Genomic DNA, 18,172 nt, shown 5'->3' on the forward strand with positions numbered 1-18,172 from the left:
GACACGAGGAAACAAGTGGCCTCGAAGCGGGAAAAGACCGGCCGCGCGCGCGAGAGAGAGCGAGAGAGAGTCACACGTACACAGCAGCCAGGCAGACGGTCGCTGAATGTAAATTCGGAGTGGCGCGGCCTTTGACGGGGAGCTCTTTCTTTTCCGTCGCATCGCGCGCACGTGGCTCGCCTTCCCAAGCGAGCTCCTCGTCGAATCGCGGCAACGACGCTGCAGCCAATATCTAACTCGCTAACTTATGCGACTCGCTCTATCTCGACTCTCTCTGCCGGCGAATTTTCATCAACGACCGAGAAAAGCAAAAGCCATGCTGCGCGCCGGAGCTCTCTTGCTCGTCCTCGGCTTTCAAAGCTGCCTGCCGAGCCAAACGACGCTGCTCCGCGACAAGAGGCAAGCTCTTCTGCCGCCTCCTCTGGTTTACCCTTTCGGCGGCACCTTGAAGGTAAGTCCACTTCCACTTTGCACTTTTCGCCCCAATCGAGGCGACCGTTTCGAAATCAAGTGCTTCCAATCAGAGCCGACAATAAGTGGCGGCAAAGCGGGCCGAGGCAGAGCAAACGGACGGCCGAGCGCGAGGAAACGCTCGTCGGTCTCGCGACGCGAGCCGACAACCGGGCGAGCCCCCGAGCGGCCAAGGGGGCTTTGATCAAATTAAGCCGCTGCCCCGGCTAACTTTGCTCGACTTGCTCGGAGTCTTGCTCTCGTCGCGACGAAAACGGAATTTGCGGGTGGGGCGAGGAGAGCCGCTGCCCGCAGAAATAACCAGGGGGAAATAACCGACCGGTTGCAGTTGCTCGTGGGACACGCCATGCCCATCGCCCTTCCCGGCCGGACGCTCAGCTACTCGCAGAACCTGCAGTTCCAGTTCGCTCTGCCGCAGAACGCCAGCTTCTTCGCGGACTACTTCACGGCCAGGACTGGTGCGAGGCGACGCCGACAGACCGAGCTCCTCCACGAGCGCGCGACCTTCTACGGCTATCTGCAGCGCGAGGTCCACAGGTACGGAGCTTCCCGCCGAAAAGTGCTGAGCGCCCCCCAACCCAACCCCAACCCTCCCGCCATTCGACGACAGCGACTCGATATTAAAATTCGAATGATTTACGCGCGTCGGGCCTCGCCGCGAAATTGGCTCTCGGCGACGCGCCGCCCAACTGGCTCGGTGTCGTGCCGCTGCCAGCCGCACAGCTGCGGGCGCGGATTCAAATAGGGCAAGCAGCGATGCGCTAGTTGATTGCGCGTCTCGGGGCGCGGCTCGAATCTGCGGAAGTGGTCGTGAGGCAGGCGGCTCCTTTAACGAGGTCTCGCCGAAAGCGGCCCTTCGGATGCCCGGCCGCGAGCTCACGTGGCGTTGTCTGCTCGCAGGCGCGGGGGCCCCGGCAAGGAGTGCGTCAAGCGGAGCATATGCGAGTCAGCGGAGACGCCGCTGGGGGACCAAGGTCTCGTGGGCGAGATCCTGCAGGTGCTGCTCACGTAAGTCGCGCTCTTTTCGAGTCGAGGAGCCGCTCGGCGCCAAGTCACTCGAGTGGGCTTGCCGCGTGTGTCGCAGGCCGGACTACGGCTACGAGGGGCAAGGAGGCGCGCGCGCGCTGGACGAGGATTACCTGGCGGCGGCGCAACGGGGCAGGCGGACGGGGGACTGCGGACGGGCCTACGACTGCCCGAAGGGATTCGGCCTGCTGGATCATATTTCCCGGCTGCACGAGCGTGATTGACGAGCCCAGGCCGAGCGGAATCAATCACCCTCCAAGCAGCGGCCTGGCGCTCTTTCCGTGTACACAAGCGGCTCCCCTTTGCCTCGTTGTGCCCGTGCCTGAGCACTTGACGCCTAATAAAAGCGAAGCTTCGATCAGTCGATGCGCTCCTTCAACCCACCTGCCCGAATTCCAGTGGCGTTTTGCGTCAATGACCGTCGAGGTTTTTTCGACGCGGCAGATTTCGAGAAACGCGTGTGGGCCGATCTCGTTAGCAACGAGAGCCCACTAATGACCGGCTGCGAGGCTGCTGCTGGCCGTGCCATCGAAGCGACGCGGAGAGAGAGAGAGAGAGAGAGAGAAAGAAAAAAGAAGGAGGCGAGTTAGGCCGTGGAGTGGGCTGGAACGGTTGGCCGCGAGGCTAGCAGCCACGCCAGCGAGGATAATTAAAAACAGTGGCGCGCTCGATCGCGAACAAAGGAGCAAGTTAAGGGAGGAAAGTTGGGCCGCAGACAGGGCCAATCCATTTGGAATCGCCGCTGGCAAGGAGAAGAGAAAAAGAAAGAGTAAGGAGAGCTTAAATCTTGGCATTCATTGTTCGCTTCTTAAACAAGTTCTTTATGCTTTCTCTCTCTCGCTGTCTGTATCGAGCTCAAGACTCCGGTCAAAGAAGCCGCGCCGCTCCGCGGGCTCGACGTCGATTGCGTTTTCGCGTGCGGCCGCTTCCATTGTCCGCGCCACTTTCTTTTTTTCTTCTCCTTCTGCCCGCTTCGCCCGCAATTCCACGGATGAGGAATTATATCGCTGACCCGTAATTGTGTATTATCCGCGGCTACGCCATCACCTACCCACTCTCCCTCTCTCTCTCTCCTCTCTCTATAAATCCTCCCAAAGTTTGATTTACGCCCGGACTTTTGTCTAACGTTGGTCCGCGATAAATCGAGTTACATTGAAAAAGTTTGGTCGAGCTCGGGATAAATATAGGCAGCTCGGCTATGACGAGCGAGTCGATGACGCGGCACGCGCTGGCCGACAGGCCTCGCAACGACGCCTTGGATACGTCAACCGAGTAGGCGGGAGTAGGTCTTTGTCGGCATTAATCGAATGAAGCCAGTTCGCCAGGCGGCAGCTACTAATTGCAGCAGCGAGGGACAAATTGGCGGAAACTCCCGCGGGACAGGGCCACGCGAAGAGGGCGAGCGCACAAGTTGGGAGCGGGCTGCGGACACCGGAACCGCGCGAATGTGGCGGCGGTGGGCACTGCTGGCGCTGCTGGCGCTGGCTGCGGCGGCGGGCGAGCGGCCCAAGAGACTCGCCGTCTTCCGCAAAGGCAGCACGTTCTTCGTGAGTACGACGGAGGAGGAGCGCGTCGGGCCGACGGGACGCGCGAGCCGAGCGAGGCTCGCGCGTCCCGTCGGCCCGGAGAGCCGAGGGCTGCTCGGCTGACGACGGCCCTCGCGCGTCCGCAGTACCGGCTCAACTACAAGGTCGGCGCGCTGCCCTACACCAGCACGTTCGCGCAGGCCTCGGGCTTCAAGGTCGGCTGGCCGCTGCCCCAGGCCACGGCCGGCCGCCGCCGCCAGGGGCTGTCGGCGCTCGAGCTGCGCGACGGCGCCCGGCTGCTCTACGACAGGTGAGCGCGCGACGACGACGCGTCCCGACCCGCGCTCAGGCGACGCTCGGTGTGCTTGCAGACACGGCCTCGACGGCCCGGCGTGCCTGACGCGCAGCCTCTGCCAGACGATGCGGCTGCTGAGCAAGCAGGACGGGGCGCTCGCCAAAGTGCTGCACCTAATGGCTGGGTAATCGCGACCGCTCTGCCCGACTCGGCCGCTCGGCGGCGCGCGCATCAGCTATTAATTGGATTGATTTGCAGGTCTAACGGGGCCAACAACGCCACGTCGCTGCTCGATCCACTCGTCTGCAGGAATTACGCCAATCATTGCCCGCTGCACTCGCTCGGCTTCGCCGCGTTTGCGCAGCGATGAGTGCCGCCTGCCCTCGCCCCGTCGCTCCGCGCTCGGCGCTCCTCATTAGCAGCCAACCGGATTTTCCGAAATCCGCTCCATGTGTACTCGATTCAATAAAGTCCTCGTACGCCTCACCAACGATCAATTTGCACATTTTTTCACGAGAGCCCCGCTAATCGGCAGCCCCGTTATATCGACACTGCGGCCTCGCGACAAGCAGGCAAGCCCTGTGACGCGAGCAGCGGGCCACGGCCAAACAGAGCCACGACCGCGTGTTTGCCCGGCGAGTTATGCCTGCGAGTCTTCCCGCGGGTGCGTCGAGCTCGCCGGTGCCTTGTCCTCATCGCGGCATGGATCTCGCGAGGCTGCCCTGCTTGCTTCTGCTCGCCGCGGCGATCGCGGCCCCGGCGCTCGCCGAGCCGGGCCGCCTCGCGCGGCCCAAACGCCACCTCGTCTTTCCTCGGGGCAGCAACGTGCAGGTATCGTTCGCGAGCGTTGCTGCAGTCGAACTGACGCGCGGCGGATAACGCAGCCGAACGTTTCAGCTGGTTTACTGTCTGACGATCGGGGCTTACGCGCCTCGCCAAGGAGATTTGGTGCTAGGACTGACGGCGGCACTCGCTTGGGAATTGCCTAGCAAAGTCGACGAGAAACTGACGGGCCTCCTGCACCGTCGCTCCAGGGCCGCCGTTTACCCTAAAATCGAAGCGTTTCTGCACTCGTGAGTATGCAATCTCTCTCTCTCGTCTCGTCTCGAGCCCTTGCATACCCATGCGCCGCCTCCGACTTCGACTTTTGTAAATCCCCGCTGACACACCAGCTCTGTCGCGGCGTCGATTATTCGGGCTTTCCGTTCTCCCGCGCTTCGCTCGTCTTTTGTAGCGCTCGGACGACAAATGCAAACGATCGCGCGAAATATCACGGCGATAACCCGTTGGTGGAACGTCAGCGCCGCGAATAGGCCGGCCCACCGCGTCCCGGTGAATAAACGAAGGGCGAGAGCTCTGGCGGCGCGAAGCACGCGGCCCTGTTTTTATTAATGCGCCGTCGCGCGGAAGTCACGCCGAGTGGGTACGCGTACAATCCGATGTCAGGACATCGAGAGCGAGCGAACGACCGAGTGCTATTCTTCGCGGGAGGATGCATGTCATATCCGGAACGAGTACCGAAGCGAGCTCGCGAGGGTGCGCGGGGCGCGGCAGGTTTCGCGCGGACAGTTAAATTTTCGTCGAGCCGTAAAAGTTGCTTGCTCGACGGCCGCAGATATTGGATTAGGCGTTTTACGCGCCAATCCCGATCCGCTCTTCCGAGAGTAGCAATGAAAGAACGAGAATGGCCAATGGGACGTCTCGTTAATCAACGAGAGGCGCGCTGCCGGAGGCAAGTTGCGAGCGCGAGAAAGGGCGAGGAGGAAAAAAAGTTTATCGGATGAATGGGATTGGCAACTCGAGGCGCGGCTCCGAGCAAGTGCCGACAACGAGAAACAAAGTTGCCGATTGGTTTAAGACGGCACAGCGAGCTCTCGAAGACGTTAGCGCGCCCGAGTCGATGATCCCAATGATCGCCGCGATTAGCCGTCCGATCGTCCGGTTGCGACTTGGCTGAAAAGCTTGCGCGTGTGTCCACAGCGTGGGTCTGGATGGTAGGTCCTGTGTGATGAGAGCCCTCTGCGAGGCCGGCCAGCGCAGCCCGTCGGACCTCGGCACCGGCAGCTTCCTCCAAGAGCTCCTCCACGCCGTTTTCACGTAAGTCTCGTTCCTCGCGATAACCGGTCCGCTTTCGCGCGACGCCGCCCCCACCTTGCACGTCCACGCGCTCTGCGGCCCCTTTGACATTTGCCTTTCAAATTGCCGCGACGCGGCAATGTCTCATCCTCGCGCTGCCGCTCTTTCCTAAGCTGTCGCTCCGCACCTCCTTGGCATATCTTTGCGAAGCCATAAATTGTCCTGGCCACACCGAGGCGCCACGGCTCGGTGGCAAAAAGAGGCATACATGAAATTATTGCACCGAACGCCGAAACTTGGCTGCATTCAAATTAACGGCTCACTATAAATCTCGGCCGGCCGAGATTAATTACTGGAATAATTGATCGCGCTTCGAAAAGAGACCGACTGCAACTTAAATGACGCTTTAAAAGTTGGCTTTTCGAGAATCAAATGAGCGCGAGCCAGTCTCCCCGAGCCGGCGTCGCCGAGCGCAATTTCAGATGCATTCAAACGTGCTGAATCCGCGCCGCCGCCGCCGCCGCCACACTCTACACAAATTAAAATGACTTTTTCAACTTTATTCCTCTCCTCGTCGAATAGCCATTTGCCGCGCGCGAGCATCGCCCCCTGCCGCGCCGGCGAGCCAGTGCTGCGCAAACATAATTATTTAACGTGTTTAAACTGGCGGATACGCACTTTGCGCGGACGGCCGACGGAAATTTATGCTTTTCTCATTTGTTTCCGTTTACCTTTGGACGCTCGCGCGCCTGCTAATTGGATTCCAGCCGGTCCGCGCGATTAATTATCTTGGATCGAGCGCATTTCAGCATGCACGACGACGGCAGCGTCTTTCAGCAGCCGGATCAGCGCCAGTACGACTCGGCCCGCAGTTCCGGCGGCCAGTGCGCACGGCTCTACCCGTCGTGCGAGCACTCCATCTACGATTTGGACTTCTGACGCGGACCTGCGGGAACAGCGACGTCATGCACCTCGGCCATCTAACTCGTGTGTAACTAACGGCCACGAATGTATGTACGGCAGGAGAGAGCTGCCAGTTACTTTTCTAAATAAAGAGATACACGAATTGGAAACGAAAACGAGAAAGATTGCCGAAAGATTGCCGGAAGATTGCGGAGATCGCGTCCTAATCGGTCAAAGTGGACGCTGCAGGATACACGAGTGTCCGGGGCACGAGGAGAGATTACAAACTAAACAAGGAAACGGAGCGGAGAGAAGCGAGCGCGCGCTCCGCTCGCGTTTCTCGGCTCGGTCGGGCCGGAGAACGAAAGAAAGAAAGCGGATAACAAGAAGCGAGCGTTAATGCGGCAAAGCGTTTAGCAGGTCGGCTGACCGAGAGCGCGCGCGCGCGCGCGTGCATGTGCGGTGAGGCGGTGAGGCGGCGCGGCGGGGAGAGCGCCGGGCGTAGTCGCTTCGAGTGGGCAGCGCGCGAAACCCGAGTCGGCTCGTTCGGGCCGCTACTCGCCGGCGAGAGAATGAGGCGCGAAGGACTGCTGCCGCTGCTGCTGCTGCTGCTGCTGGCGCGGGCTCGGGCGGCGGAGCCCGGCTGCCGCGCCGGCAACGTCAGCCTGCCGAGAGCAACCCGCGCCGCCGACGCCGGCTACAAGTATCTCGTGTTTCCTCAGGGGAGCAACGTGCAGGTGAGTCGTATCTTTCGTCGCTGGGCCGTAAAAGGCGCTTTTACGGCTACGCGGCCTCGCGCGATGTCCCCATCGCGGCGGACCTCGGCGATCTCCGGGTTGCTCAACGGTCGGCGCGTCTGCTCCGCAGCTGATCTACTGCCTGACCATCGGCTCGTTCGCTCGGCCGCAGAGCGTCTTCACGCTGGGCGTGACCGCGGGCCTGGCCTACGAGCTGCCCTACCGGCGCACGCTGCCGCACAGAAAGCCCGCCGAGGTCTACCACCGCAGGAACCGGCGCGACCTCTACCGCAAGCTCGAGGCCATGCTCGACGCGTAGGTGTCTGCCCGCCGCCCAGCTCGCGCCTGCCGCTCATCCGCGCGACTGCGCTTCGTTCGCAGGCAGGGCAGACCCGGCCGCGACTGCGTACTGCGGGCCCTCTGCAGAGCCGGCGAGCGGAGCCGTCGGCGGGCCCCGCGGAGGGGCACCTTCCTCGAGGAGATCTTGCGCGCGGTGTTCACGTGAGTGCAGGCCGGTGGCCGCGCGGCGCCGACCCACGCGATAACGCGGCCGTCCCTTGCCCGGCAGCTTTCCCAGCCTGGAGCACGCCCGCGAGGAGAACGGCCACCACGCCGAGCTGATGCGCCACTACGAGCGAGCCTACGACGCCCGAGACGACTGCGACCAGCGGTTCGGCGCGGAGTCCTGTCCGTGGCTGCTCTAAATTGCGTCCGCCGGCCCAACTTGAACGTTTCGGCCCGACGGAGCTCGTCCTCGCCGGCAATATCTGCGGCAGCGCCGAATCGATAGCAGACGCGCGCGTATCCGCGCTGTCCGGAGGCGCGACGGCGCTCCGCGTTCGTCGGCTTGTTTAACCCACTTGTGGAGTTGGCGCTAACGAAGCAAACATAATAAGCGCGTACAGCCCCGATAGCCGTTTAGCCCGAAAGACCAGGGGAAAAAACAATGGGTGCGCGAGCGAAGTCGCGCTCGGTCAATGCTATCAGCGCAGCGGTTGTCCGTCAGCAAACTGTGGCGCGGCGCGTATAATCGCGCGCATCTCATTCGCGTGGCGCGCGAGCGACCACCAGTCGGCGACTTCTCCCCATCAGGGCCTGCTCGAATTAGTCGGCGCTGCCTCTCCTGCAGCGATCAACTTTGTATAATCCAAATACATCGGAGCGCGTCGCTTTGCAACTTTCCAAGTAGCTTACTCCGCGTTTGTGCGAGGCTTCCACGCGGCGAGCCATCAGCTATCAGGTTTTCCAGCTCGCGGCGCCGCGGTGCCCCGAGTCGATTCGAGCCACCCCGAGTTCTCGCGCTTTCCCAATCTTATTTTTGTCCTTTTCGCGTTTCTCCGAAAAGTCCGACTCGGCAGCCTCGATCCGAGCTGCATCGATGTTCGGCGCAGCTGCTTATCGCTCGGACTAACGAGCCACTACGCAAACCTCGCGGCCGATTGTTCACTGTAATCGACGAACCCGAGCCAGCGTACGGGGGAGCTTGGGCGACGCTTTGTTCACTTGGCCTGAATCAATAAAAAGTAGGCTGGCGAGAGCAAGCAACTGTGTGCTATTTTTCTACGCGCACCCCACCGGCGAGGCGCGCGGCAGGAGCGCGCCAGAGCCGAGGCGCGACGAGACCGAGCAGGCAGATCGGGGCAAGTATGCAAGACGATGCCGCGGCGCGAGAGCGCGCGGAAACGAGTGCGAGCTGGCGCCGCAGGGTTAATTCGGCCGGGAGAGACGACTGAATAATTTGGCCAAGCAGGCCCGCTGGATTCATCAAGCGATCTTACCGCGCGTATAATCTGCATGCTGATGCATATTCAGACGGAGGCGGCGAGCGGGCACACGTGCGCTGAGGCTTAAATGCAATTAAAAGTGGCGACGCTCCCGGCCGAAAAGGCAGAGAGGAGCTCGCGGGCGCGATCGATGTCAGCCGCGAGTGCACGCGCGGCCCGAGCGGGCTCGTCTGGCCGAAAGGACTCGGCGGCCCCGGGCCAAGGCCGGCCGATTGCGTCACGCGCGCCTGGCCCGGCGACCGCTGTTTTTCCAGCAATTAAGAGCCGCGGCTCGGTCCCGCCGCGCTCGCTCGCCGCCGGTCAGTCGCACTCGAAAATGCGCCTCGCGTGCTGCGTCCTGCCGCTACTGCCGCTGCTGCCGCCGCTGCTGCTGCTGCCGTCGCTGCTGCTGCCGAGCTCAGCGCTCGCCGCGAACGACACTGCCACCTGCGGTCGGGCCAAGCGCTCGCTGGCCTTTCCCAAGGGCAGCTCCTTCGTCGTGAGTACGCCCCACCGCGTCCGCGCGACGCGCGACGAATCGAGTGTCTGACGTCTGGACGCGCACAGCTCACCGTCACCCTGCTCAAAGCCGTGCAAGTGCGAGTGCCCAGCAACTGGAACCTGGACATGGAGTTCGACGTGAGTTGGCCGATACCCGCGGGCACGAGCGCGCTCACGGCCGGCGAGCGCCGGCGGCCGAGCCGCGGACGCCAGCCGCACAGACGCCAGCGACGGCAGCTGTACGCCAATCTGGAGCTGGCGCTCGACAGGTATTCCGTTGCACTCGGCCCCGCGGAGTGGCTTTTCACGGGTGGCCTCTTTGTTTTAGCCAGGGACTGCCCGGCAGCCAGTGCGTCCTGCGGGCCATCTGCGAGGCCAGATTCATGCTCAACCCGGCCGGGCTGTCGCTCGTCGAGGACCTGCTCCGAGTGGTGTTCAGGTGAGCGGCGCGCCCGCGCTCGCGCGCAGACCCGTCAATCGGCTGCGTTAACCGACTCGACTCGCCAGTTACCCCAGCGCGTCGGCGTCGAGGAGGAGCGTGAGGGACGCCTACGACAACGCCTCCGTGACGAGGACCGACTGCGACCTCGCCTACCCCTGCCCGTTCTCGCTGCTGGATATGCTGCTAAATTACCAAAATGATGTATCGACAGGCAAATAAAGTGGCCTTCGGGCAGACGCACGCACGCACGCACGCACGCTCCATTGATTTGCGCGCCCCGAGACGCGGACGTTTGGAGGAAGGCGAGCGACCGACGGGCGGGCAACGCGATTACCGGCTAAGCTCATTAGCGTCGTCTGTGTGGAACAACGACAAGTTGTCCGCCGAGAAGAAGAGGCGCTAAAGACGTTACGCATTAGCGCTCGCGGTTGAACGAACCTTTGCAGGCTTTTAGCGCGTTAATCACCTGGTAAACTGCTCTCTGCAGGCGTGGAGGGAGGCGAGGCGACAACGGCGAGTAGCGCGAGAGGCGCTAGAGAGACTCGTCAATCGCCAAGGAGGCTGCGAGCCGGATAAAACTCGATCCACAAGGTAAGCGCGCGCGCGCGCGCGAACTAGTCTCCCTCCGACGCCGCCGCCGCCGCCGCCGCCGCCGACGCCGTCCCTTCGTCAAAGCTTTGCTCGCTGGCTCGTGAATTTGCATGCGTTCGCGCTTATTGCGCGCTCGCCGTGACACAGCCGCGACGCGGCCTGCGCGTACGTACAGGGCCGGTTTTTATTTTTAACCGCGCGAATCCGGAGTGGGAGCGCGAATCGTGTCGGTGTCAGTGATCGATCATTCGGCTACTAGCTGTTTCTCCGAGAACTAACAATTTCCTGCTTCCTAAAGAGCTTACCGAGCTGAGTTACGAGATATTTCCCGAGTCTGAGCGTCACCAGAATCGATCTTCCGTCCTGCTCTTGTGCTCTCTCTCGGCAAACTCCCCGCCCGCCCCCGGCGCCTCGACTTGCCTTCCTGCCGCCCCGTCCGCCCGCTCCGCCGCGACTCGCCCGCAGTCGGCTCTTTTTGCACTGTCGCCGAGACAAAACACCGCTGCACGCATATTTTCGCGCACTCTGCTCGCGCTAAGTGCACTGCGCTCACTCTCTCCCTCCGAGCGCGGCGACTGCCGGCGCGCCTCATTTTCTTTCGCTCTTCGGCGGGCGTAATGGCGCGATAATCGCGCGATCCGAAAGCCGCCCTCGGCTTCTCGCAAATCAGTCGCGGCGAGAGGCAGCTTCCTGCGCGCTCGACCTCGATCCGGCTCGCGACCCGGCGACGTCCTCCGCGTGCGTTGCGCGCCCGCCAAGGACGCGTGATTAATCGTCGCGCCGGACGTTTTCCAAAGTCCGCCCGCTGACAAATAGCGCGAGCGATTCTTATCGCGCTTTGATCAGCGGCGAGCCGCGGCCATTAATCATCGGACGAATCGGGGATTCGGACCGCGAGCCAGCTGGACGTGCGACGAATGCCGGCCGCACGAGCGTAAGACTTGGAAAGAACAGCGCGCGCATCCGCTTGCTCCGCGTGCATTGTTTAGCCGAGGAACGCCGGCAGTTGATAGATCGCAGGATATGCTCGGCCGAGCGGAACCGATGCTGGTCTGGCTGGTGCTGCTGCTGCCGCCGCTGCTGTCGGTCGTGCCGGCGGTCGACTCCGAGGCGGGCACAGAGGCGGAGCCCGGAACCGGCCCGTTGACCAGGCGCAAGCGATACGTGGTCTTCCCCGAGGGATCTAGTTTCTCGGTGAGCCGCGCAAACGGACAAACGGACCGATCGGCCGACAATCAATCCGACGCTTCCTTCCGGCTCAGATCGCGCTCTGTATGACCGTGCACACCCTCACGCCCGATAACATCTTCACCGAGGGTCTCAACTGGGGCATCTCCTACGACCTGCCCAACGAGAGCAAGCCCGAGCTGGCGCCGCTGCTGCGCCCGCGCGACGACGCGCCCGGGTACGGGGCGGCCGAGCCCGGCCAGTGGGACGCCCACGGCAAATACTACCTGATGCCCGGCGCAAAGAAGTACTACAGAGCCGACCACCACTACTTGCAGCGCAGGCACCGGCGGGACCTCTACGGCAAGCTCGAAGTCGTCATCGACGCGTAAGTCGCCCATGCCCCCGCTCCTTCGCTCGCGTCGGTCCGCGGTCGGCCGCGCTTCCGCAGGGCGCCACGCACGCCCGTTGTCACGGCGCAGCGTCGGGCAATCGATCCAATTGCTGCTCTGCTCTTTCCAACCAGCCCGACCACTGCACGGCCGACCGACCGAGACGAGGGGAAAATCGGTCGAGGGAACTACTTCTACTTTCGAGCAGTGCGAGCCTCGTCGCCCAACGGGAGCCCGCAATTAACGCCGACTCACTTCGTTGCAGGATGGGCTTCCACGGGCGGAGCTGCGTGCTCAGGGCGCTTTGCGAGGCCTCGCAGCGCTTCGTGCCTCGAGGCAACAGCCTCCTCGAGGAGATGATGAGGATAGTCTTCACGTGAGTACGCGAGTACGTCCGGCCGCCGCGCGCTTCCTTGGCCTTTCGGGGATTCGAATTTTCGACGCTGCCCGAGCGAATCCGTCGAACGCTCTCCTTTGCCTCGTCTGATGCTCTCTGATCCGATTCCCTCCCGTCAGCCGTCGACTTTGCTACTCAATTGCTCTTATTGTTACGGGTGGCTTCGTCGACAACCTTATCAATTTGCGCGCTACCGGCTAAAAGCATGCCACGGGCCCGGATATAAAGCTGACTGATGGCCGTTGCCTATAGACTAGAACGCATCAGCGTCGCGTGCACAATGGAACGCCCAAAGTTTCGCAAAGCCTCTTGCTCGCGCGCGACCTCTCGCTGCCGATCCACCTTTCCATCAACTCGGTGATACGTTTTATTGCTCTTTTAAGCTCGTTCTAGAGGCAACTTATCGCGAGTCTCGGCTCTGCTATCGAATCCCCGTGAGACTCGCAAGGAGAACATTTCGCGAAGTGCGGAAAACGCGAAAGTTAAAGGGGACGCGCGGACATTACGCGACGAACGCGTGTTTTTACAGGCTGCCGCTGAAGAAACTGTTCCCGTCCGAGCCTCCGGAGCACCACACCTACGCGGAGGCTCATCGCGCGGGCCAACGAGGCGACGACTGTCTCGGAATGTTCCCGCGCTGTAGCTTCTCCCTGATAGACATGGCTCTCGGCAAGTACAGCGTGCCCGATGACTTCGACGCCGCCCGGCCTCTACCTCTCGACCTCACTTTCGCCATGAAGTGAGCCTGACATCCTCGACGACGAACGACTAATTGCTCGTGACCATGCTAACGGCTCTCAACTTTTGCCGCCTTCTTCGAGGACTTGTTTACGCCTGCAATTTTCCACCGGAAATAAATGTTATTTTCTTTCATCCGTGCACTAATGCATACTTCGCTCGCCACCTACAACGAAACCTTGATCCAATTCTCTCTGGCGAATATATTCAGCTACTCCATCCTTATGTTCTAATTATTTTCGATAAATTTATGAAAAATGTATACATTGGAATTCCAGTATCATATTTATATGAACAGCTACTCAAATTTACGAAAAATTCATTGATTCAAAAAATACTAATCTTTTACTCACCGACTGAACTGATTGAAAAAGCTCAAACTAAATCCGGGACGAACCGGCTCGCCTCTTTTCAAAGCTCCGAGCATTGGCTCCACCGAAAATTCATATTTGATATTTCATGTACGCTGTAATTGAAAAAAAAAAAATTGTTACGCAGATCGCTAATCTATATAGACTTTGGCATTATCAAATTTTCGAAAATCAAACATTCCGGGTGGTTCGAAGGTTCACCACTCAGTGCTTTTAAAGTAAACTTATGACGACCCGTTCATAAATGAATGAATACCTCAACGAGAACTTCATCGATCCGAATAGCTTCGAATACCGAAACCCGAATAAAGTTGGATGTACTTTTGAAATTCCTTTCGAGCGAATTCTCAAATCGCAAAGGAATTTTAAATCAAAAGTATGCCTCGCAAATGTGCGGCAGCGATCTCAGTCGCGAAAACAGCAGAAAACTATTTTTCGAAAAATCCCACTTCAGATTGGTTGATAAATAAAAAAGTTCCCGTCGTCGGTCGTAATAGATTTTTCCTTTATTACCGTGCAACCTTTCAAAGCTTGAATAAAATATCATTGCACCTGTTGTAAGATTATTAATTGTAAAAATTTATCGGCGAATGCTACGCGCAGGATTGATCGAACGTGAAATCGCATGGGGTTCTATTACCTGTCGAGGACGATTCGGTTCATGTCAAGTAGTGTATTCCGCGTTCGGTCAGCCGTGACACGCGTAACCTTGTTGAGGCGTTGTGTGCTCACTTTGAGAAACTAACTTGGCACCAATTTATGCAGAAATTGACGAGGTATTTTCTTTGCAATTAGAATTATGAAGTGCATAGCCATTAGTTTTTCTTTTTAAAAAGGGTAAACTTGGAGCGGCTGGTGATATTTGGAAAACGGAACAAAAGAAAAGTGAATTATTCGTAAGTGAAGTTGACGGGTTGTTGGTAGTCGTCGGACGTAGACTTTGAAGAAAATTGATGGCAACAACAGTCATCAGCGGCGGTGAGTGCGTTAGTGCGGCAGGGGAGGGGTGAGAGCTGTCGTGGCTGAGCAACGAGCCAATTTAGCGGGGACATCGGCGGACCTTTGCCGAGAAGACGAGCCGTGAGGCGAGGGAACGAGAGCCGACGCATAAGCGCCTTCGGCTTTTGTCGGCATAGCGCACGGCGGAAAATTCGCGGTCGGGATGACCTTTTACAATTAACCGCTGCCGAGGCGTCTCGCGAGAGCGTCCCTCCGAGAACCCTTCCCTATTTTGCATATTTTTACGCGCAAGCGATAAGGCCGCGAGCACAGCAGCAGCAGCAGCAGCAGCACCAGCAGCACAGACATTGTCGCGGCTTATGAAAATGCGAAAACGGCAAGAGCAGATGTCGCGCGGGGCGCTCGAGCAAGTAATAGAAGCTCGTATCGCTGCAAGCTTTTAACAGGAGTCAGAGCTGAGCTGAATCGCAGTGGGTATGCGAGGCATTGCGCGTAGGTGCAAGCAGGTTGCGTATGCAAAGAGCGAGAGGGGAGGGCTGAACCGTCGCTCGCCCGCACGAGGCGACGCCGACTGCGACGCAGACGGAACGCGGAATCGTGATCGATCAGGAATTCAGCCGTTCATTGGCCATCGTAAAGCAGCATATCTGGCGAGCTGCTGCCGCGACAATATCTCAGCGCGCTTGGCTCGACTTGGCTCGGCTCGGCTCGGCTCGGCTTGGCTTGGTGTTCCATAAAAACCAGATGAATGGCTGGAATCGCGCTCAGTCAGTACGTGACCGACATAGATTTTTCTTAATTCCGCCGCTGGCTAGCCAGTCGGAAATAGAAAAGACGAAGAGAGGGACGCGATGTCTCCGACAACAACAGCCGGATGATTAGGCGATAAAGATCGCGGCCAGTCTCCGGAGAGTGGACGCGAGAAATAAATCTGCCAGGGATCAGCGCGACAGAAGAAGCAGTCGACGAGTCGCGCGGGCAAGCGGAATACTGTTGGTCCACCAGCTCGTGAGAGAGAGAGAGAGAGAGAGAGGGAGAGAGAACGCGCGACGATGAACAACGCTGACAGCATGATGGACGAGGGCCGTTCGAGGACCGAACGGAACGGAAAACAGCAGAAGAACTGGCGTGCGGACGAGCTCGGCGACCGGTGGTCTGTGGGCCTGAATCTTTCAGAGTGCTCGTAGCGCGCCGAGGCACACGAGCACTGCTCGGGCGCGGCTCTCTAAGTGATGGTCGCTCGATCGACGCTTGCTCGTAAACTGGACGCTTCGATACTTTATTCAGCAGCGGAGCGACTGCCGCTTGACCAGACTACAGCCCTACCGTTGTCCCGACAGTCGACCAGATTTTTCGATACTGACCCCGTGTCCCCTCTCCTCCAAGTGCCGGATTGCTGCTCCTCCCCCAGTCGGCCTGCGCTTTCTACTCCTCGGCTTGTCCAACGCCACTCCGAGGTGCCGTTGATCGAGCCGGCTGGGCGCGACGCGCATTCCCAACGAGAGAGGCGCAGCGCGCTCTCCTCGTATCGGCGCGAAAGTTTGCCTCGATAATTTGGCCGAGTGGAATGGAGAGCAGCGCAGCCGGTGTCGCCGACGAGATCCAAAGTAGAGCCGGCAGCGGGAGGCGCCGCGCTCTCCCCGACTGCAGATCGATCCTCGCTGCTCGCCCATTGTCCGCCGGCTCCGTTTTCGCCTCTTGTTTATGTCCGGCACCGATCGAAGAGAGCCAAACCGGGCAGAGCGAGCGCGCTCGGGGGACAGACGCGAGATTAAAGGGTCGAGAACGCGTTTGCGCTTTCTCGTTGCCTGCCGGCTGGCTGGCGATCAAGAAGCTTAAGGGGGCGCCAGAGCGCGTGCCACCGGAACTTTTCCTTCGCTGGCGCTCTCTTTTGCTCTGTCTCGCGCTCGCCCGCCGAGATTTTAATCTGAAATAGGGGGCCGACGGAGCACCAACGAGAAAGAAGGCACAGAGAGGAGAAAACGAGGATAAGGGCAACCGGTTCGCGGTTTCGAGTTTCGGGGCGGTCAGCAGTCGCTCGGCGATCAACTCCTCGATTGCGCCGGCGAACTTGATAAATCATGCCAATTTGCCGGGCGAGTATGCCCAGCTGAATAATTGATTGTTATTCGAGACAGCACAAAGGCCCTCGCGCGCGCTCCTTCGCAGAGGCTCGCGGCTCGCTTCTGAACCTCTCAACTATTTATGCGGCACTTTTCAGCGCTAGAAAACAAAACGAGAAAAAAAAATGAATCCCAAACAAGGAGGAAAAAGGGAACGACTGGCTTCGAAATCGACTACAAGTGGAATGGGTTAGGGCGGCAAAAGAGTCAAACAATGCAGCTTCTTGAGATTCATTTTTATCTTTTATTATTTTTTAAACAATAAATTTAACCGCTCGTTTATTTAATTGTCTTACATAGGTGGATAGTTGTGTAGATTGTAGACGTTAGTTTACAAATAAGTTAGTTTAGTTTATCCATACATAATGTTTTAGACTAATGGCTTTTAATGTTCTCATGTCATTTTAGTTAATCCATTCTTTATACACAGCGTCGTTAGTTTAAATCTGTTTATTTCCGTCAGCCTTTGGCGCAAACTTGCTTTCCTGCGAGAGGCAAACGAAAGGGAACGGAGGCGGGGCAGTGACCGCTAGGCGCGAGTATGCTAAACCGAACAAGGGTGCGCGGAGGAGGCAACAAGGAGAAGCCGCAGCTAACAAGAAGATGCGTCACCGGGCAGGCTTAGCGAAAAGTATAACGGACAGGGAAGACGTAAGCATGGCGCGTGGCAGCCGCCGCGCGCGCGAGAGAGAGAGAGAGAGAGAGAGAGTGAGAGAGAAAGGGGAAAGAGAGAAAAAGAGACGAATCGGCCGGACGCACAACGACGGCTGACGTTGACGGGCGACGCGTCGGAGGCTACACAGCGATGCCTATCCTCGCTGCTCCTCGCCCGGATTCACGTTTTCTCTAAAATACCATGTACAAAGATTATCGTTCAGCAGTAGTATAGCCGTTAAAAAGTCATACAAATGTAACAATCGCGGGACGCGCGCGACGCGTAATCCGGACGCCGCCTCGACGAGGTCGTCGCGGCCGCGGCCGTTGTCGCGTCGTGCCCTCGGCGCGCTCGCCCGCGCCGGAGACAAAGCGGAGAGTCGAGCGTCGATTGTCAATGATTACGAGTTCTTGGGAGGCTCGGGAGCAGCGAGAGACAATGGGAGGCGAGAGTGTAGTTGACGTCGGTGCCGCGGGCGCCGCTGGGAAAAGCGGCGATAGCCTTCTCCACGGCGCTCCCAACTCCACCTCTCCCGCGCTCCCGCTCACAATCTGGCATATTACAAACAGACAAAGACAGAACAGCAGAGCGCCAAAGATGCGCTATTTTCATTAGTTCTCTTCTCCATTATTATTCGTTGTTTTTTTTTCTTTTTTTTTTCTTTCTTCTTCGGCTTCTTTTATTTAAAACAATTTTCCAGCTTCTTTCTATATATAATATATATTCATTTCATTATTTTTATGTATATAATATGTATGTATATGTCGATCGTTAATTCGCCTCTCGTCGTTAAATTCACTGCATTTATGTGCATATTTATACTTCATTATGTTTATTATTAAAGATTCCATTTCCTTTTTCCGCTTGCCCTATCGTCACTTCGGCTCGTTTGCTCAGCTTTCAACAACATGTTTCGTGGTGTGAGTTTCTTTTTTTATTATCATTATTATTATTATTTCTCTTTTTTGATTGATTTTTCTCTATTTTTTAAAAATGTCTCCTCTCTCCCGGTTGTCCAATGTATATATAATCGTATAT

The 18,172-nt window shown here is 58.5% G+C and overlaps 6 protein-coding genes across 7 annotated transcripts; all 6 read left to right on the forward strand.

The window, feature by feature from the left end:
* Positions 1-309: 309 nt before the first annotated feature.
* Positions 310-1,859, forward strand: LOC131665095 (uncharacterized). Its single transcript, XM_058936713.1, has 4 exons — positions 310-451; positions 800-1,008; positions 1,372-1,479; positions 1,556-1,859. The coding sequence occupies exons 1-4, from the start codon at positions 317-319 to the stop codon at positions 1,719-1,721; spliced, it is 618 nt and encodes a 205-aa protein (XP_058792696.1). The 5' UTR covers positions 310-316; the 3' UTR covers positions 1,722-1,859.
* Positions 1,860-2,878: 1,019 nt separating this feature from the next.
* On the forward strand, positions 2,879-3,789 carry LOC131665096 (uncharacterized). Its single transcript, XM_058936714.1, has 4 exons — positions 2,879-3,044; positions 3,170-3,333; positions 3,395-3,502; positions 3,577-3,789. Exons 1-4 carry the CDS (start codon positions 2,943-2,945, stop codon positions 3,686-3,688), a joined length of 486 nt encoding a protein of 161 aa, XP_058792697.1. The 5' UTR covers positions 2,879-2,942; the 3' UTR covers positions 3,689-3,789.
* Positions 3,790-3,960: 171 nt separating this feature from the next.
* LOC131665068 (uncharacterized) lies at positions 3,961-6,333 on the forward strand. The gene is made up of 4 exons (XM_058936666.1): positions 3,961-4,149; positions 4,216-4,391; positions 5,299-5,415; positions 6,204-6,333. The coding sequence occupies exons 1-4, from the start codon at positions 3,961-3,963 to the stop codon at positions 6,331-6,333; spliced, it is 612 nt and encodes a 203-aa protein (XP_058792649.1).
* A 402-nt stretch (positions 6,334-6,735) lies between these two features.
* LOC131664957 (uncharacterized) lies at positions 6,736-8,344 on the forward strand. The gene is made up of 4 exons (XM_058936458.1): positions 6,736-7,034; positions 7,165-7,349; positions 7,416-7,535; positions 7,603-8,344. The coding sequence occupies exons 1-4, from the start codon at positions 6,753-6,755 to the stop codon at positions 7,736-7,738; spliced, it is 723 nt and encodes a 240-aa protein (XP_058792441.1). The 5' UTR covers positions 6,736-6,752; the 3' UTR covers positions 7,739-8,344.
* Positions 8,345-9,133: 789 nt separating this feature from the next.
* LOC131665094 (uncharacterized) lies at positions 9,134-9,981 on the forward strand. Its single transcript, XM_058936712.1, has 4 exons — positions 9,134-9,296; positions 9,365-9,567; positions 9,627-9,737; positions 9,806-9,981. The coding sequence occupies exons 1-4, from the start codon at positions 9,135-9,137 to the stop codon at positions 9,957-9,959; spliced, it is 630 nt and encodes a 209-aa protein (XP_058792695.1). The 5' UTR covers position 9,134; the 3' UTR covers positions 9,960-9,981.
* Positions 9,982-11,354: 1,373 nt separating this feature from the next.
* LOC131664956 (uncharacterized) lies at positions 11,355-13,031 on the forward strand. 2 transcript variants are annotated; one of them, XM_058936456.1, is made up of 4 exons: positions 11,355-11,525; positions 11,594-11,886; positions 12,156-12,266; positions 12,817-13,031. In XM_058936456.1, the coding sequence occupies exons 1-4, from the start codon at positions 11,355-11,357 to the stop codon at positions 13,028-13,030; spliced, it is 789 nt and encodes a 262-aa protein (XP_058792439.1). In that variant the 3' UTR covers position 13,031. The 2 variants fall into 2 exon arrangements, with proteins under 2 accessions (XP_058792439.1, XP_058792440.1); XM_058936457.1 differs by having other exon boundaries at positions 12,025-12,266; positions 12,817-12,943.
* Positions 13,032-18,172: the final 5,141 nt, after the last annotated feature.

Source organism: Phymastichus coffea, unplaced genomic scaffold (genome assembly GCF_024137745.1).
Source record: "Phymastichus coffea isolate CEN01 unplaced genomic scaffold, Cenicafe_Pcof_1.1 PCOF00047, whole genome shotgun sequence".
Lineage (NCBI taxonomy): Eukaryota > Metazoa > Arthropoda > Insecta > Hymenoptera > Eulophidae > Phymastichus > Phymastichus coffea.

Bases quoted from the DNA above. Each gene is read 5' to 3' on its own strand.
- LOC131665096 (XM_058936714.1), top strand. From the start codon at position 2,943: ATGTGGCGGCGGTGGGCACTGCTGGCGCTGCTGGCGCTGGCTGCGGCG. The intron at 3,045-3,169 runs GTGAGTACGACG...GCGCGTCCGCAG, and splicing joins GCAAAGGCAGCACGTTCTTC to TACCGGCTCAACTACAAGGT. The intron at 3,503-3,576 runs GTAATCGCGACC...ATTGATTTGCAG, and splicing joins GTGCTGCACCTAATGGCTGG to GTCTAACGGGGCCAACAACG.
- LOC131664956 (XM_058936456.1), top strand. From the start codon at position 11,355: ATGCTCGGCCGAGCGGAACCGATGCTGGTCTGGCTGGTGCTGCTGCTG. The intron at 11,526-11,593 runs GTGAGCCGCGCA...CTTCCGGCTCAG, and splicing joins CCGAGGGATCTAGTTTCTCG to ATCGCGCTCTGTATGACCGT. The intron at 11,887-12,155 runs GTAAGTCGCCCA...ACTTCGTTGCAG, and splicing joins CTCGAAGTCGTCATCGACGC to GATGGGCTTCCACGGGCGGA.
- LOC131665094 (XM_058936712.1), top strand. From the start codon at position 9,135: ATGCGCCTCGCGTGCTGCGTCCTGCCGCTACTGCCGCTGCTGCCGCCG. The intron at 9,568-9,626 runs GTATTCCGTTGC...TCTTTGTTTTAG, and splicing joins CTGGAGCTGGCGCTCGACAG to CCAGGGACTGCCCGGCAGCC. The intron at 9,738-9,805 runs GTGAGCGGCGCG...TCGACTCGCCAG, and splicing joins CTGCTCCGAGTGGTGTTCAG to TTACCCCAGCGCGTCGGCGT.
- LOC131664957 (XM_058936458.1), top strand. From the start codon at position 6,753: ATGTGCGGTGAGGCGGTGAGGCGGCGCGGCGGGGAGAGCGCCGGGCGT. The intron at 7,035-7,164 runs GTGAGTCGTATC...TCTGCTCCGCAG, and splicing joins CTCAGGGGAGCAACGTGCAG to CTGATCTACTGCCTGACCAT. The intron at 7,350-7,415 runs GTAGGTGTCTGC...CTTCGTTCGCAG, and splicing joins CTCGAGGCCATGCTCGACGC to GCAGGGCAGACCCGGCCGCG.
- LOC131665095 (XM_058936713.1), top strand. From the start codon at position 317: ATGCTGCGCGCCGGAGCTCTCTTGCTCGTCCTCGGCTTTCAAAGCTGC. The intron at 1,009-1,371 runs GTACGGAGCTTC...GTCTGCTCGCAG, and splicing joins CTGCAGCGCGAGGTCCACAG to GCGCGGGGGCCCCGGCAAGG. The intron at 1,480-1,555 runs GTAAGTCGCGCT...CGTGTGTCGCAG, and splicing joins ATCCTGCAGGTGCTGCTCAC to GCCGGACTACGGCTACGAGG.
- LOC131665068 (XM_058936666.1), top strand. From the start codon at position 3,961: ATGCCTGCGAGTCTTCCCGCGGGTGCGTCGAGCTCGCCGGTGCCTTGT. The intron at 4,392-5,298 runs GTGAGTATGCAA...GTGTGTCCACAG, and splicing joins ATCGAAGCGTTTCTGCACTC to CGTGGGTCTGGATGGTAGGT. The intron at 5,416-6,203 runs GTAAGTCTCGTT...AGCGCATTTCAG, and splicing joins CTCCTCCACGCCGTTTTCAC to CATGCACGACGACGGCAGCG.